This window comes from Cyphomyrmex costatus, unplaced genomic scaffold (assembly GCF_001594065.2).
Source record: "Cyphomyrmex costatus isolate MS0001 unplaced genomic scaffold, Ccosl1.0 scaffold72, whole genome shotgun sequence".
NCBI lineage: Eukaryota > Metazoa > Arthropoda > Insecta > Hymenoptera > Formicidae > Cyphomyrmex > Cyphomyrmex costatus.
In genome coordinates this window covers 2,682,879-2,701,414 of record NW_017280289.1, presented here as the reverse complement: position 1 = coordinate 2,701,414, position 18,536 = coordinate 2,682,879, and the positions used below count along the sequence as shown (strand labels likewise).

At 33.6% G+C, this 18,536-nt stretch overlaps 2 protein-coding genes across 2 annotated transcripts; one reads left to right on the top strand and one right to left on the bottom strand.

Annotated features, from left to right (window-relative positions):
- Positions 1-5,172: 5,172 nt before the first annotated feature.
- On the top strand, positions 5,173-17,890 carry Hao (Hydroxyacid oxidase). Its single transcript, XM_018548342.1, has 9 exons — positions 5,173-5,335; positions 6,631-6,797; positions 7,187-7,338; positions 15,598-15,853; positions 16,232-16,360; positions 16,480-16,612; positions 16,745-16,861; positions 17,043-17,154; positions 17,632-17,890. Exons 1-9 carry the CDS (start codon positions 5,228-5,230, stop codon positions 17,697-17,699), a joined length of 1,242 nt encoding a protein of 413 aa, XP_018403844.1. The 5' UTR covers positions 5,173-5,227; the 3' UTR covers positions 17,700-17,890.
- LOC108780585 (N-acetylgalactosaminyltransferase 6) lies at positions 9,326-13,318 on the bottom strand. The gene is made up of 2 exons (XM_018548341.1): positions 13,064-13,318; positions 9,326-11,018 (listed from the first exon to the last, which is right to left on the bottom strand). The coding sequence occupies exons 1-2, from the start codon at positions 13,244-13,246 to the stop codon at positions 9,390-9,392; spliced, it is 1,812 nt and encodes a 603-aa protein (XP_018403843.1). The 5' UTR covers positions 13,247-13,318; the 3' UTR covers positions 9,326-9,389.
- Positions 17,891-18,536: the final 646 nt, after the last annotated feature.

Below are 18,536 nucleotides of genomic sequence, written 5' to 3'. Positions count from 1 at the left end.
CGAATAAACGAAAGAAGATTAACGGCTTTCGTTCATTTAATCTGCGTGACGTTCTCGAAGCGCCCGGTGCCGACGCATGATGACGCGTGTATCCAACAAGACCACCGGGGAGGAATGCGCTGTCACCATCGTCGTCGTCATCGTTGTCGTCGTCGTCGTCGTCGTCGTCGTTGCTGATGTCGTCGTCGCTGTCATCGTCGCCGTCGCTGTCGCCGTCGCCGCTTTCATTAAATGGACCACGAACGTTTTCTGCAGACGCGTACTTCGCATTTCCTTTGCCTTTGACGTGCGAGGAGCTCGTCGCTTGTAAACTACCTCGACAGGCAGTGTGTCTACTCCATGCTTTCGTCTTCGAGCTGATGCTCCTTTCGTTCGATTATCCTGTTGTGAAAGAATGAGAAATTATTGGTATTAGAACATTGATTCTAATATGTAAATTTACTATTGGTTCCAATCTGAATCTTTCCAAGAGAGATTTCCTTGTTTGCGAAAATCACGGAGGGTTTCCCGAATGAAGAGAATAGGAAGAGCGCCCGCCTCGTGAACTATTTTGTGCATCAGCGTGATCGTTTATTTTGTTAGTTAGCGTCTAAGAAATGAACGAGGTCCGTCGGACAGGTCACTGGTCACGAATTGACGTTTGGATCGAAGATCTTCACCAGTTTAATAACACTGGTTCTATATCATTTTTTTAAGTTCTAGTTCTTTCAATTTAAGCTTAACTTAACATCGACTCGAATGTCACGATTCTCAGACCAGTTGGGTGCTCCGCAGATGTAATCCTTACCAAAGTCAGATACCAGAAGCTTCTAAACCCCTTATTGACCGGCTATGCATGTTGTACACTTGCGTTTGTGTAAAGATACCTCTTACACGTGGTTTGTAATTCTTTGGAGTGCGAACGTCGAAGAACGATCGTACGATGATGATTTCTTCGACGTTCGGATATCACAATTGTACTCCCTTTCACGCATTAATTAATCTAAACATTAGATAGTTTAAAAAATTAATGTTTACAAAAGAGAAGACCAGTGAATTAGATAGTTTGTTTCAGAATGCGCGATCGCGTATCGAAAGCTTTAAAGATGTCCGGTAAAATAAAGTTTATATATGATTACATATATATATTTATACTTGAGTACATATAAATTGTTTTTTTTTACCGAATAGTATAAAGATTATAGACTACAAGGAAGAATTTATATCGAGAAGCAGAGAATACTTGAATGAGAAAATTTTTTTCAGAATGAAAAGGGAACCCCGAAAGAAGAGCTAGCTTGTTCCAATAATACACCGAGATATCCTTTCGTCTACAATTTTTTTCCAGTCTGTAATGTGCTTTGCAATCTCCGATTTTTAGGGATTACGTTCTATGCGGAAGAGACGTTATGTAATTCACGTTTAAGCATGTATGCGTAAACAGGATTGTCCTGTTGCAAGTACTACTTAGTTTCTACGCTTTCTTTGCACGAAACCAAATACTAGTGCTTTGCAAAAGAGGCAGAGAGAACGATAGAAGAAAACAGAACAAAGGGAGGAAACATGATGAAATAAATCAGCCGCGTAACTGAATCCAAGGCTCTCCTTGAACCGAATCACGTCGTGGCGAAAAGATGAAAATGTAGGAGACTCGCGAGCACACTGTATTAATTGCAATTAAAATACGTAGCTTGCTTCATTGATTGCGACCAATAAAACAAGAGAATTTTATTTATACGCTGTGTACGGAATATCTGATCTTTGCGCGATTATTTAACGTTTTTTCTCGTCCCAGCGAGACTTTGGAAATTGTTATTTCGTATAATTCAATGCCGTGTAAGAAATTCGATCAGACGTGAAATGTAAAATTCACGAATAAGAAATTATCGAAACGTGAAAATGTTTTAAAAAGACGTGGAATATTTTTGAACGCTAATGATGTTAAATGAGATTTAAAAAAGAGACCGAATTTGAAAGTTTTTCGGATGACTGGAAAATGTGTTATCAAACCGATCGATGGCGATTGATTAGCGAATAAAGGTAACAATTGCATTTATGCAAAGTACAAGACGAAATATATAATTAAATGTAAGAATCCTGCATAGGATCGTATTATAACTTACTATTCATAAAGCGAATATAACATGTGCACTCTCATGAGAACAAATGATTCACGGAATTCACTGGTAATAGCGTTATATTATTAACGTCCATGAATTACACATATAAACATTTTGAAAAAAGAAACAAGATTGGCAATATAAAAATCAAAATAGAATGTTTAATTCTTATGTATTGAAAACAGAAAAAAATAATGTGGAGCTACGAAGAGCTAAGACAGATGGACAGTAAACGCACTGCATGCGATAATGAGAGAAGGTATTATCGAGACGGAGATTGACACATGAAAAAGAAATTAATATTAAATTAATGCGAACGACTAAACGTCTATATATAAAGACGCAACGACACGGCAAATAAAGTCTTCGTCCTTAGACTTTCGAGGAATTTTGAATAATGATTAACTCTCTGTGGTATTGAGAATACGAAAGCAAATAGAGATCGAATTCTGATGTATGGAGCTACTTTCTTTATTCGAGTCGCTTGTCCAAGCAGAATATAAAGTTATGTCATTATGGCATAAAAATGGTATCAAAATAATTATTAAAAGTAGCGTTTGATCATTCTCGATTCATTTTTACATTAAAATGACATATCATGTTCTGTTTGGGAAAGATTTGTTAATTTGGCGCAATTGCTAAAACAAAATACTCTACGAATAAAATGGAATATACTTACTCCAGTATAATTTTTTGTTTATACGCGAAATCCTTACAGGCCTTCCAAAACAATTCGCAGCGAATTTAAAGGAAGCCGAGATAAACGTCGCAAGCGTATAAGAAGAAATTTTTAATCGTATACGTTTTATCTGTTAATAATGTTGTAAACGCGCGTTACTTTCAAATAATTATAGTTTTACATTAATTTTATTTTAGTAACAATTTTCATTCAAAAATAATCAAATATTATACGTTCACGCTTGTGAATGTTTCTGGTGGATCCTCCTCACTTCTCGAGGATCATCACGATGAAAGGCGTAAGGACAAGCGTTTTCGGGTGAGGAAAATCGCAAAACACTCGTGTAAAATTTCCGTTCTCCTTCCCAGATTTTTGATTGTGCAATCAGGACTGATTAACCGGGAATATTAATTCGCGCGGACGACATATAAGAAATCTGAAAAGATGTTCGGAAAAAATGTCCGAAAGGGGAGGAGGGACGTGCAAAATATATTAGAATTTACGTAATTCTGAAATAGGATCTAACAGACTCCGAGAGATGTCGAGATCGGAATTGTTCAGTCCTTTGGTGTCATCGACGCCCTAATTCGTGTCAGATCTGGCAGAAAAAGGTGAAACGGGAGATATATTATAGATTTGCCATCGACGTGCTGAGATTCTATAGGCGATATTCTATAAAAAAGAGAGAATGCAAAAGAGGCACTCAGGTCGCTCCACGCGCTACATATCCGTTTAATGGCGCATTTATGCAGGCATTTTCCATTTGAACTCGTAAAACTGACTCGCCAACCGATCCTGCGACCCTTCCCCACGCCGCCGACCCGCGCGATTATTTATGGTCCCTCGCAGACTCTCTTTCGATATACATATTATATATATATAATATAAGTATAATTACTATAAGATTGTATATTCTTAATTAGACGCAACTGGCGAGCGCGCGCGCGGTCGTTGGGGTGACTTTTGAAATAAAATGAAAATTGCACACACACACACACACACACACACACACATTTAACACGTATATAGGCATGTACACAACAACGAATAAACACACACACAAAAATATATAAATACGCACGGGGGGTTGCGGGCGACGGTTTGCCAATTTTCGCGAGGGGCTTTCACTTACGAACGGGCGACGCCCGCGCGTGTCCTGCGTATTTCGCAGTTAAGGAGACCTTTTTGCCGCCTCCGGAAACTTTTGTGTATTATTTCTAACAGAATGTAATAAAGTAAAGTTTAAACAGACGAACGTTTTCTCTCTTCCCTTTCTCCACATGCGTTTCCTGAAATCTAATCTAACACACGCCATACGCTTTTACGTAATATGAATAATTAAATGTAAATCATACAATATATCTCGTTAAAATCTTAACGTATCACAGTGTAATACCTAATACTTTATGATTAGGAAGTATGTATAATAATAAAATTCTCTATTTCGTAATGCTATTTATGATTCAGTAAGTGAAATGTTAGCGTTACATTAGAAATTTGCTGAGTAGAATAATATCACGGCAGATTAACATTTTGCTGCGTTTTTAGAACCTCTAATATTCTTGAAATCCTTTAAGAATTTTTACTTAAATTTTTTCTCAAATATGATTTTTCTAGCAAACTATACCTAATATAACATTTCATTAAATCTTTTTTTCCAATTTGTATTGTCATTTTTTATGTAAGAAAGAAGGAAATTTCTGATAAATCTTTCCCTGAAACATTTCCGCAGCTGAAAAAGACTTATTATTCTAGATAGATTTTGTTTTCTGTATATCAACCTTTATCTTGTTCTTTTTAAATATTTTCTAGCAATTCTAGATGTCTCCTTTCGAAAAATCATTATTGAAAGTAGCGCTTTTTCGAAAATTGAAAAACTCAGTTCAATTCTAATGTCTTCCTAATGTCGTTTAAGTAGTTATTATCTTATCAAGTAATTTTCAGTTTATCTCGAATTGACTTTTTCAATTTTTGTTCAAGGCTGTTATTTATAGTCTATATTCATTTTAAAACCATCGTAAGTAATATTACGGCTCTGCGATAAAGTAACCTTAAATATATAAAAGAGAATCAGCTATGAATGGTAGCCTTGTAACTCGTAACATTTTGACTCGCAGCTTTATTCAATATTTCTCAACAAGTGTATCGTCGCCTAAATAAAATTCAGTAGTCGAAAAAATAGTTCCTCTACTTATTCTACATTTAAATTAAATATATTACATCACGTTTCGGAGGCACGTGCTACCAGACAATTTACATCAAATTTAAAAAAAAAAACATATATTGGTACGGGAAAATACATAATTCATTAAAACTGTCACGTTTCTGGAAGTATCGTTGATGTTTATTACGTCAATTCATCCTTCATAAGAAGACAGTTGATATATTCATCGCATTGCGAAGACAGATAAAAACAAACCGTGATTTTTAAGAGCGTTTTATCTGTTATATGACAAAATTTTTCCGCGGCGCTATCGGTGAGGAATTATCGGAGAATACAGTCAGACGTTTGTTAAGGATCGAGACGAGCAGAAGTGAACAACGAGCCATCCAACTGGTAAGTCTATCCTTTTAATCTCTTTCCTTTATGCGAATTTTCGAGCATTTTATCTATAATTTTTTTGAAATACTATCAGCTCCACTGTGTATTGCATTATCAGTAAAACTATAATGTTTCACTATGTTTTACTTTACTATAAATATTCTATTTGCGTTATAAATAGAATTACAATTTTAATCGTGTAATAAACGATTAACAAAAAAATATTTTCTGTCAAGCCGAAACCTGTCACAATTCTATGATATTGTATAAAAACAAATATCTATTATTATACCTATCATAAAATATTAATTTATCTAAATACGATGCTCTTTTCAGATTATTTTGGAAATTATTATTATAAATTATAACACAGCATGTATTTTAGATCTACTGTAAGCCTTTTTACGTTTTACTTTCGAAATTATGTATTTATTTGTTATTGCTCTTTAAATTACATAATGCGCTTCTGTTACATATGATGTAATTTGTATATATGTATAATATCGCTGCGTGTTCGCAGCAATATTATTACTATCTATTATTATATTATAAAATATCAATTGAGGGGGGGGGGGCATATATATAAAACATTTTCAAAACATTGTAACAATACAAATTATAGAATATATTTTGCAAGGAAAGACTTGAGAATAAGACACTAAACAACAATAGAAAAATGTATAATAAATTTAATAAAAGAAAACCACGTAGATTGATTCACTAATAAACATTTTACAAGTATTTTCGTTAAATACAGAATTGACAAAGAAGTTCGGAAATTTGTAAATGACAAAAGAATCTTTATAGTCCAGTCACTTTAGGATTTTTCAAACACAAAAATTCCGACCTAGCTGAAATTGATAAACGCACCTTCATTTCAAAGCTACTACCGTTACGATAAACTACTACACGCATTTAGTTATTTTTTTAAGTGTAATACTTACCTATTTTGCATATTATCAACTTAAATCTCCTACTTTGGCCGTATAGTTGATAGCAAAGAAGATAATCGCGAAAAACCGAAATTTCAATCCTTCTACGCTCGATAAAAAACTGTATAACAAGCTAATAAAGTTGTATAAAGTTGGGAAGTTTTCAGACATTTTCTCTCGCCTAAGTGAAGGTGTTTAGCAATTTTAAGTTAGGTCGGAATTTTGGTGTTTAAACACCCTTTTTTATTCTAAAGTAACTGGACCATCGTTAAAATTAGTCAGTCAACCTACTTAGCCTTTTATCAGACTTATTATAAATTTTCTTATGCTTCATTTCGAAGATAAATTAAAATACATATAACAATATTTTCATTACAGATTGTAACTATTAATTCCTGGGGCAATAGGATGGCAGCGGCATATGTATGTATCGAAGACTACGAGAAGTATGCTCTGGAACATTTGACTCCTTCCATACGGGATTATTACAAAGGCGGCGCAGGAGAAGAACGTAGCGTAAAATGGAATAGAGAAGCTTTTAAAAAGTAATGTAAATCTATCTGATCTAAAATTATAAACAATATAGCAGGTGAAAATCGACCGAAACACGATCAATACAAATGTTTTGCGTTAATCACAATTTCGAATTCAAACAAAAATGTTATTGATCGAATACCTTCTACAAAAGTAGAAAAGATTTTGAGAAAAAATGGGAGAAATAAGAAATAAATGATAAGTTTGGTATGAAATTTTTCATCTAAAAGTGTTAATAATTTTTCTAAATATTTACATTATACACATATATGATTTCTCAATTAATTCAAGGAACCGAAAGATAGAATATATAAATATACGTATGTATATTCTGCATACAGATTGACGATTAAAAATATGACTATCCTAATTTTTGTCACCATTTTTAATATTTTTGCAGTTACATGATACGTCCCAGATTTTTGCGAAACGTGTTCAAAAGGGATATAAGCACGACAGTGTTGGGTCACAAAGTCTCAATGCCTTTGGGAGTCGCACCTACCGCGATGCAACGTATGGCACATCCCGATGGAGAGTGCGCCAATGCGAGAGGTAAGTAAACGTTATGCGAAATATTTCTTATATAATGCAATGAGATATTGACACCTGGAATTGTTGCTTAATTAGAACTATAACTTTATTACATGCTGTATTTTTTTTATCATTAGATTGGTATGTTACGTTTATTGTAAAATATATAAGGATCTTTTTTAATACAAACGTGTGTATTAAATCATATAAATATGCTATAAAAATAGTAATAATCAAAGATTAGCCCAGACACACCAACGATCACAGACAGTTAACAATACTTCACTAATAGCGAATTCGGCAGACTGCACTAGTGCGCACTAAATGCGAACTTTTTCAATGCCGTACATTCGGTTGTGCGCACTGTATCAGTGCATTCAGATGATCTTATTCGGCAAATGAAAACTGATCCAGTATAGTGCCAAATTTATATTCGAATCAACTGAATGAATTGAACAAGTTCGAGAAATGCACTGACGTTTCTGACACTGCAGTTTGGCATAGCATCAAAGTGGTTCTGCACTCGCACCATGTCAAGACAGCACCAGAGCAGAGTCAGTGCATGTGTACCGAATTCGCCATAACATTCATTCCATAATTGTCAAAGACAAAGATTCGCGTTTAACGTAAACGAATATGCTCGTATTGATTAATATATAAAGAATATATAAAAGTTCCATATGTATTTATTTCTTCTTATATATAATTAAGTCCATAAAACGCTCCATTTTTATAATTTTGATTCTTCGAGTACATCGCAGAATAACTTTCAAGAAGCACACAATCATGCTTTTTTGTATTTAACTATGGAATACAAGAGAATTTTTAAGACAATACATTACGTGGTAACATGTATCTTTAGTCTTTTCCTACTTAACAAAAATATATTTTAAAGAAAAGTTATATTATGAAAAATACTAGAACTAGTATAAAAAATGCATATTTGTTATTTATTTTACACAATTTGTTGTATTATTTAATATATTTAATATATGCGTATTATCAGAAAAAATATATTTTATATTTGAAGTTATTCTATAATTTACTCATGTGTTGAAAATGGAGAACGATTTTATACATTTTTCTTTTCGTCACTGTTTTTTTTTAAACAATTTAATCTCTTAAAGTTTATAATACTTATTCATACGAGTTAATGACAATGGAATGAATAGTTAAAATTATTATACAAGATGTGTCACATAAATTATTATAAGATATTCTTCCAGAAATATTTAGGAATTGTAAAAAGGATTTAATTTTATGTACATATTCAAAAAATTTTTTTAATGCACCATTAAAAAATTAAGATCTTAGGAAATTACAAATTTTAGTATAATTTTTTGATAATTAATAAGAAAAAATAGTTTGTAATATTTTATGTGATTCATAATACATAAATTGTATTTACAAATTCTCAATAGACTGTTTAAAACTTGATTCAATCGTTAAAAAAAGTTTTATTTTAACGAAAAAAATTATATAATACAAATAAAACAATATGAGTCCTGCTTAGTTATGCTGCTAAGCAGCGTTTGAAAAGTTTTATGTTTACCGTAATATTAATTTGAGCGAAAGGTGAAACTTAAGTGCTAAGATCGTTATCGTACCGTACTCTTACGTATGGCTATGTGATGTAAGGCACGATAGAGCGCTTATACGATATGTATAGACACATCAACCGATATGAAGATCGCTTTTGTTATTCAAATTGCACATTCAAAGAAGGAAAATTTCCTTATGTTACGTGCAAATTACTTGGGCCGCGCGTTGATCGAGTCTTACTCTTCGTTACTTATTAACACGAGTTCAGTGTGTTGTTCAAATTCGAATTTGCGATGACTAGTAACCAGGAATAAAAAGATCCTTAGAGTTCTATGATCCATATTTATCAATGTAGAATAACTTTAATCTCAGTTTAATTTATTTTTTATATTTTTCTTAGAAATGGAAGAAGATAAAAAGCAAGTCGAATGAAAGTTAATCTATATTGATAGAAATGGGCCTATAACGAATAGGAATTCGGCGCGAGCCTATTGTTCAAGAGACATTATGGCAGTACGAAAGAAGAGAGTTCACTTGAGCTTGGGTCCTATGTTCTCCCAATTATTGATCGCTTTCATATTAACTTGTTCTATTCGCCATTTCTGAGTGGGTGATGATTTGTCGCATGTAGCCACAAACACCCTTTTACTGCTTGGATCAGTGTCTAGACACCTAGACGAGTAACCATGCTGCAGCCATTGTTTTTCAACATCGTAACGCCACAACTGGTTGCCCTGTTTTCCATGGCAAGGATACAAACTCACTGGTGCTTTCTCCTCGCCTCTGGATACATCCAAGCAATTCGTGCGATCCTTCGGCCTGATGTCCTTGTGCCAGGTCAACTGGAATTCTTGTTCACCCGACACTTTTTGATCGTCTTTCATGCAGGTGTCCATCACAATAAGCTCGTCCCTCTTCCGCTTTTTCGAGTCCAAACACAGTTCGGTGACGCCCATATTTCTAATCTCTCCGTAAGCAAAGTCGTCCGGTTCGATAGGCGGATACACCTCCACGAGATCGAAAGCTATATTCTTCATGAACCAGTCAAAGGATTTGCAGTGCAATTTCGTGCGCAAGGCCTTTTGCTCCGACAAATCTCCCGGATCCAATGTCCGCAAGTGCGATCGTCTCTTGTAGATGTATTCCGCGTATTCGTCCATCCATACCTCAGCAACTCTTTTGTAATTCTTTCCCAGAAAGTCACCGCGGCCGGGATTAGGGAATGGTGGGAATTTACGATAGATATGACCGACTCTGGAGCACGGCGCGTCATACATTTGACCGCCGCACTGCCAGATTTTGAAGGATAGCTCGTATTGTTCGCCACCCCATATATCCAAGCCCGGGTCGTAACCGCCCAATTCCCAGAAGAATTTAGCGCTGATCGCAAACAGACCGCCCGCCATTATAGGACTCTTGAACGGCTCTGCGGGTCTCTTTAGATCTTCCGCGAGTAATGGGAGTCGCTTGTAATACAACTCCCAGTCAAACGCTCCTCGGGCACCTTCATCTTGCGCTCTATATTCAAAAGTCTCGTAAGCTATTACATCGATGAACGGACAAACACAGGTTTTATAATCTTGCGCGATGGGTTCTAACAACGGTGGCAACCAATTGACATTAGTTTCGCTGTGAGAGTCCAGGAACACGAGAACCTTCGCTCTCGCTTTCTTTGCACCCGCCAAACGGCCTCTGATCAATCCCGAGCGTTTTAGCAATCGTACGATCGATACCTTCGGTAAGTGTTGGGCGATATAATCATCTAGTTTCTTTTTTAAATCGACTTTTGTGCTGGCATCGTCAACCAATATAATCTCTTCTAAAAGGGAAGGCGGCGAACGATTAACCACGCTCCAGCAGGTTCGCAGCAGCGTGCTGAAATGCTCGTTGTGGAAGGACACTATCACAGAAACAGGATCCAGGTTTTTCGAATATTTCTTCTTCCTACAATCTGGATGGCGAATGTCAGGCACTGAACGATTCATTGAGATCTCATCGCTGAGAGCTGCATTGAATCCATTTACTTGATACAATTTTTCTTTTCGCACGTCGAGGGACGGGGAAAGAAAAGCTGGCCTTCCATGTTCTCCGATCCCCGTACGTTTTTCCTCTTCTTCAATTTTCTTGTAGTCATGCCAATCAATTTTGTCGTCCAAATCCTGTAAAATATGTTGCTATAAATAATTAAGGATAAGATAAGCTTTTATCTATTTTTATAACAGGCTTGTTTATAGAGAAGCATGTAAAGACAAGATAAATTTTAAAGAATAATTCTCAATCTATTTTAAAAAAATTTTATTACATTTTTTTTAAATTTTATTATAGGATACTTAATGTTATAATCGCGTTATTATTTTCATTTTATGATTTGACTCTAATCGTCCTTCATCTATGTTTAATTAATTCTCAATCTTTTTTTCACAGTAAATGTTACTATGTCAGAAAACGATCGATGGTGATCTGTGACGATACGTGAATAGGTAATAAAAAATCGGCAATGACATATTTTGCAATCGTAAAAAAAGCTAACGCATTAACCTTGACTTGGGCATGGAATCGTCTTGACACATTCCTGATCGCTAGGAATGCCAAAGAGGTGCAAGTAAAACTCGTTTGCTAACTGTTATATGCATATGAGGAAAGTAGGTTTTTAAATATACATGCGCATAAGATGAACTCATAATATCCGATATGACATCTAATGCTTCAACTGAATGCCATATAAACTATCGCGCGTATTAATTACAAACACAATAATCCAAGTAAGCATTCTTTTATCATACCAGCAGGAAATTGAACTTAACAAAGTTACAACGGTTCCAATTCTCTCTCGAGTTTAACGTCTAGCGCGAGATTTATCCTGTTGCGACATTTTTTTCGTGACAGAAATCGAACTCGGCGAAATGTCACACTGACAATGAGTTCCATTTATGCTTTTGTAAACAAAATGTTGGATAATAATATGCAATTTATTACTAGATTTATGCAGAATGTTACGACAAATTGGCAGCAACTGCGTTTATATTAAACTTGTCAACAAAGCCTGCCGACATAATCTGATAATAGTTTATCAGTAAAAAAAATCAGTTAGAATCTGTCATTGCTTGATCATTCAATTGGGATATATCATTTAAATACTATTATAAAATTATTACAATCATTTAAATATTATTACAAACTATTGCAAAATGGACAAATGGTACATTTTATTTCGTTGCTTCTGTGTGTCGATATTATAATAGATTTAACCCAATAAATTCTGATCCATTTTCAACCAAAATTCTAATTAATGTAAGCAGATCCTTTTTTCAGTGTAGTATCATGTCTAAGTGTTTTCCAATAAGATGACAGTGACAGTGTATCACAGATGACAGTGTATAATAATAATGATGATGATAATAATAATAATAGATAATAATGCAATAATACTCTTTCATTGACGTGCAGGATATAAAATCATAAACATGAATGCAATAAAATAGAGTACCTGAAAAGATAAAGCATCATCAATAATGTTGTTCATGAATCTAAAGCTTATTTAATTAAATAACAGATGGTATGAAATATACAATTGTAACACAGTGAATCATTACATATCTCACTATCTATCAATGTTAAACAAAGATGAAATATTTCACTGTGTTACACTGTATTATGTGTGTTTCTTTCTGAAAAGTATCGAAGTCATTATTAACGTTACTAAAATTATAAATATAATATAACATTATATATTAACAGATGTGTTTCTATTGGCATTCCATAAAAAAATTATAGTAGATAATTTCTCATGTATTTACTACCTGAAAAATTATTAAAATGTTTATACAAAATCGCAGATTCTGCAATCAATTATATTTTATTAACAGAATATTTGTTAAGTTACTGCTAGCGTTTTTACCAAGAAAAAATTTGTCACAGACACACCTAACTTGCTTAAGTTTTCAACAGACTTCACTATATAAGTATTGGATTCATATCTGATTGTACAACGTTTATTTTATCGTGACTCCACGATGAAGTCCGATCTGGGGGTTAATTGTCTATCTTGAAACGAGATAAAGATGATCGAAGTAAGCGAATTTGTGTTGGAAATATTTATAATTTCATCGATTTCAACATCTCACTTTGTAACTTTTCTCGTTTCAATAAGCTACACAAAATTAATCGACCCACTGACGTGGAGTTCGGCTTCCCGTTCCCGTACCTGACGTAAACGCTCGTCGTTCCCTCGATTACCGTCGTCCACCACTGCCGCCGCCAGGGTGTCGAGCGGCGTCGAGACACGACGGTTGGACGATCGCGCGTAGCGGAACACCACGACTGTCAAGAATACGGTGAACGCCGCCAGGAAGAGGAACTTGATTAGGCTGATTATGTTTCGCCTCATCTTCGCGAGAGGACCATGTCTCGCCGCAGAGCATCCACGCCGGCCTCCCTCACGAAGACTTAACCTCGCCTCTTATCTCGTCGCGTGAACGTGGCAGACGCAGGCGAATTGAGACGAATCTCGCTGCTCGCATCGTACACGTCGCACTCGCAGCGTGAACCGTGAATAGACGGGCCAGGCGTTATCTGTCATCGCCGCTGCGCGGCGATCGGAAGACCTCGCGTTGTTGTATATCTTTATCGACTACTCTCGACTGACAACTCCCGCCTAGACGCTCCGGCGAAAGCGACACGCACGACTGCCATGGACTGCAATGGACTGCCACTTGCTGCAAATCTGCAATTGCTGCATCGATGACCGATATATTAGAAGGGTGGGAGATTTTACCTTCGTGTGAGAAAGAAACTTCGCTAAGGAAACCAAAAGGAAACTCGTTTTCTCTATTTGGTTCCGCCCGCGCGATCTCTTTGCCGCCTCTGTGCGAACTTTTAAACGATTCTTGTCGATTTTGTAACATCGATCGAAACCTATTTGTCCTTGTATGTACACGACGTATCTTTAAATCTTTTAAATAAGAAATAAGAATGTGAATTTTATAAGGAAATTATTTATACGTGAAATAGTCTTTTACTAAAATTAACTTCGATGAAAACTGGACGATTAATTTAAACGATTATTAAATTCAACCGATAAAATAATCGCTCGAAGAAAAATTTCTAGTTATTATAATTCATTGTCTTTTAGCTTAATTATTTCTCTTCGTTTTCAAGTAAAAATGTATAATAATCGAATTAATTGGCGATTAATTTAATTAACAGAATTGTTTTGCATTCAAATTTTTAACTTGTTTTTTAAAAATTAATCTTTTTCGTATGTTAAACAATCATATTTTATTTAAGCCACAATTCAAAAATATTGCTAACAAAATATTGCTAACATTGCTTGATATAAACTAATTTTACCATGAATTATAACTTATATACTTGGCGTTGAATTACATTGACAGAATTGCTTGCAAAATTTCTAACTGTTTTCTGATCCTTTTTCCTATATATTTCAAGCAGCAAGAATTAATAATTCTATATTTATGCTGAATATTTCATATAATGCCTATCATTTAACTATTTCGTTTGTTTAAAATTACTATATTGAATAGTAACTGCGATTAAAATCACGTCCGATTTTTACTATTAAAATTATAGCACGTTATATATATCGTTGCATTATTTCAAGTAATACTAGTATTGTAAATTTCGATTTCACCTGTATGACTACGTCATGCGACCTGTTTCTACAACATTCATTACCTGTCATTATCTATTGTATCATTCTCTATGTTATATTCGTAATTTATGCAGTATAGATCTTCTTGTGAAAGACGTATCGAAGTAACAATTAAACGTACGCTTCTTTCGCATTGTATTATCTTCATCGCGACATCATTTCACGCTTTCGTTGTCTTTTGTTAAAAGATATGAGGTTTAAAAATTCAGTGTAATTGGGAATTAACTTTTATCCTTTTTTGGCAATTTGAAATCTTATAAAATATGTGTACCAATTAAATTTGACATTTAGACTGAGTCCACAACCTCGCTTTAAGAGGCTCTAAGCTGTAAAGCCGTAAGAAATCGACCAATCACAGTTGATTATTTTTCTCGCATTCAACTATAATTGGTCAATTTCTTACAGCTTTACGGCTTAGGGCCTCTTGAAGCGACGACGTTGTGGACCCAGCCATAATAGTACTATTTTTTATATTAATGTCTAATAATACATACCAATGCAATATAATTTTTTAATATGGATAGAATTATTAGTGCTTTCTTGTTCAACATGTGGAAAAAATATTAAATTAAGAACAATAAATTATGTATAGTTAGAAATTTTTTGCTTTGATTTTGGCACACCCTGTATATTTAATAATTAAAAAATCTAGCTAAGTATCATTATAAATGTTTTTTATTTAAATAATGAGACTGATTATAGACAATTCGAAAATAACTGAATTATCTATAATTTGATTACCATTTGATAGAATCTAAAGGCTACTATATGCAAAGATGAAAAGTTCGCAGACGAATTGATCGAGTTAAGATTGATTGGCTATAGGATAAATATCAGAGGATGTCTCTGTCCTGCATACATCTATCGTACGACAAAAATGCACGAATAAAATAGCACCCTAAAAAACATGTTTCTTTGGTAAAAAAAATCCCTCAAAACTAACCGGAACACCGGTAATTATGTATATGTACAATAAAATATTTGAATAGCTTTATACACTTAATTATAGATATATTTTTTTAAATGTTTTTACTACTAATATTTTTGTCGTTTTTGTCTATTTTTAGCCGCTCAAGCAGCAGAAACAATTTTCATTCTTTCGACAATATCCACGAGTAGTATAGAGGAAGTGGCAGAAGCTGCGCCGAAAGGTGTAAAGTGGCTCCAGCTCTATGTTTATACTGATAGAAATGTTACTTTAAATTTGATAAGACGTGCCGAACGTTCTGGTTTCAAAGCGCTGGCTCTCACCATCGATGCGCCAATTTTTGGTGATCGACGCGCAGATTTGAGAAATAAATTTTCATTGCCTAATCATTTGAGGTAGGTATATAGAAAATATTGAATGTATAAATGTACACACACATATGTACTTTTATAAAAACACTTATACATAGATGAGTTAGTAAATTGTCATTAACTTTAAAGAATCAAATACTAAGAGATAATAAATGGCAATATTTGTAAGAGTTGTTTAAAATTAATAACAAGTATTTTTCATTTCTTACTTTTCAAACTACTATACTAGTTTATGTCGAGAAAAAACTAGATTATTTTTTAATTACAAATACAAAAAAGAATCAAGAACAGATAATATATATATAGACAATAAAATAATCAATCTCTAAATTTATTATGTATTTCAAATTTAAGTGAAATTTATTAATAACGTACTGCAAAATGGCATATTCCTTGCTTTAGATTCGCAAATTTCCAAGGTGATTTATCGAAACGAATAAATTCGGCGAAGACTGGATCTGGTCTTAATGAATATGTTACTGCACTGTTTGATACATCTCTCTCCTGGGACGACGTAAAATGGCTTAAAAGGTATTTGCATATCATTTTGTTTGTGAACTTTCCTTATCTTAATATTTTGAAGCAATAAACTTTTACCATATCGCATCGAGCAAATCAAATAATAAGTATTTGAATTAAATTTGTCGTAGAATTACAACACTACCGGTAATTCTTAAAGGAGTATTAACGGTAGAAGATGCATGTTTAGCCGTAGAAAGTGGGGCTGATGGCATCATAGTATCAAATCATGGTGCACGTCAAATAGACAGTGTTCCAGCAACGGTTGGTTTTATTTCTTGCTTAAACAGTTTTTGATATTGAAAACTTAAGTGTATTAGACAATCATTTAGATTTTAGAAGATTATATAGTATATGTATACTGTGCGTGAATTATTGAAATAATTGTATTCATAGATCGAAGTTTTACCTGAAATTAGCAAAGCTGTAGGAGATAAAATAGAAATCTATATGGATGGTGGAGTGACGCAAGGCATCGATGTGTTCAAAGCCTTGGCATTGGGTGCAAAAATGGTATTCGTTGAACATACAGGCACAAATACACATATAAATACTTAAAATAAAATATTATAGATTTGTAAATAGTTTTCGTTTAATTTACAGACGTATTGTTCAAATAATTCTTTTACTGTTAAGTATATAAATTTTTTACTTTTTTACATTTTTGTTCAAATTTAGTGGTGGTTTTTTGCAGGTATTTATTGGCAGACCGATGCTATGGGGTTTGGCATATAATGGCGAGAAAGGTGCCTGCGAGATTCTTGAACTTATGAGGAAAGAAATTGATTCTGCATTCGCATTAACTGGTAAGATAATGCTCAATTTTTTACATCAATCAAAAATCAAATCTTATTGGACCGTGAGAATTTAAACAAATAAATACCGATAACAATATATATGCCGTAACGGTTAAGCTAGATCTTGGGTGCTTCTATATAATTACGCGTGAATTTATATACTATGTTCATGGATTTTTAATTGCGCGCCGAATTTTTTTGTTAGAACAATTTAACTCGTAATATTACTGTGGCACAGTGAGAAATGACAATGGAATGGACATCGAATCGATGTCCATTCCATTGTTATTTCTCACTGGGGGTAATTTAGTAGTGTTGCGTTTCAAGTCTGAAAAAAATTCGGCGCGTAATTAAAAAACTACAAACGTAGTATATAAATTCTAGCTTGACCGTTATGGCATGTTCTCATCGGTGTTAATTTGTTTTTACATCAATGTTTTATTGATTAATTTAGTGAAATATTTTTAAAATCAATGTTTCTTTTAGGTTGCAGATCCGTAAAAGACATCACACGAGATATGGTAATTCATGCATCTTACTATAGCCATCTATAAATTAATTTTACATCAAACGTAATTAAAGATATGTATAAATATGGGGAGAGAGTCGTTTGATCACGTTGTAAAAGATCACAAAATACTCGCAGAACTTGTCTCGAAAAAACTAGGCATTAGATCAATAACTGTGATCAATCGCAACATGGTCAAATGGGACGCTATCACAAATATGTATATATTTTAAGGATATCAACATAAAATTTTTGATTTTATTAATGACTTTTTGTTAGTAAAAATGTATTTACTAAGATTGTACTTCAAAAAGTTATATTAATTATTTGTTTCACTTTTATGTATTTTCTGTAAAACAAATATATATATTATGCACATTACTCTCTAACATTAATTTACATTTTTTTAGTATTAGACTCATTGACTTAAATAAAAAACTCTTGTATTTTAAAGTTTGCGATATTATATTATAAAAACTTTCACATTTTTGTCACATATGTCAGTTTTATTGTTCCCGAAATGGGTTACAATTCACCTCATACTCTTTTTTTCACAACTTCTATTCTTCAAGCAATCTCTTATAAATCGAAATATAAGATACGGCGGATTAGGATCTCTCTCGTTAATTGTAAGTTGCTCTTATATACGCATTATTTCTCATATTTGTACTGAATTCGTTCAAATTAATCATTATTTGATCAAATGGATTCAAACAACTAATCATGTTACATTTTATATTGTTGTGCATGTTATTTATACAATGGATATAATATAGTTGATACAATAGATTTCTTAACATTTTCTAATCTTAAAGAATTATTTTCAATATGTTTATATTTAATTCATTATATATCTTTTTCTTTTGATAAATAATATAAAATA

Bases quoted from the DNA above. Each gene is read 5' to 3' on its own strand.
- Hao (XM_018548342.1), top strand. From the start codon at position 5,228: ATGACAAAATTTTTCCGCGGCGCTATCGGTGAGGAATTATCGGAGAAT. The intron at 7,339-15,597 runs GTAAGTAAACGT...GTCTATTTTTAG, and splicing joins AGAGTGCGCCAATGCGAGAG to CCGCTCAAGCAGCAGAAACA. The intron at 16,613-16,744 runs GTTGGTTTTATT...TTGTATTCATAG, and splicing joins TAGACAGTGTTCCAGCAACG to ATCGAAGTTTTACCTGAAAT.
- LOC108780585 (XM_018548341.1), bottom strand. From the start codon at position 13,246: ATGAGGCGAAACATAATCAGCCTAATCAAGTTCCTCTTCCTGGCGGCG. The intron at 11,019-13,063 runs GTACGGGAACGG...CATATTTTACAG, and splicing joins ACGACGAGCGTTTACGTCAG to GATTTGGACGACAAAATTGA.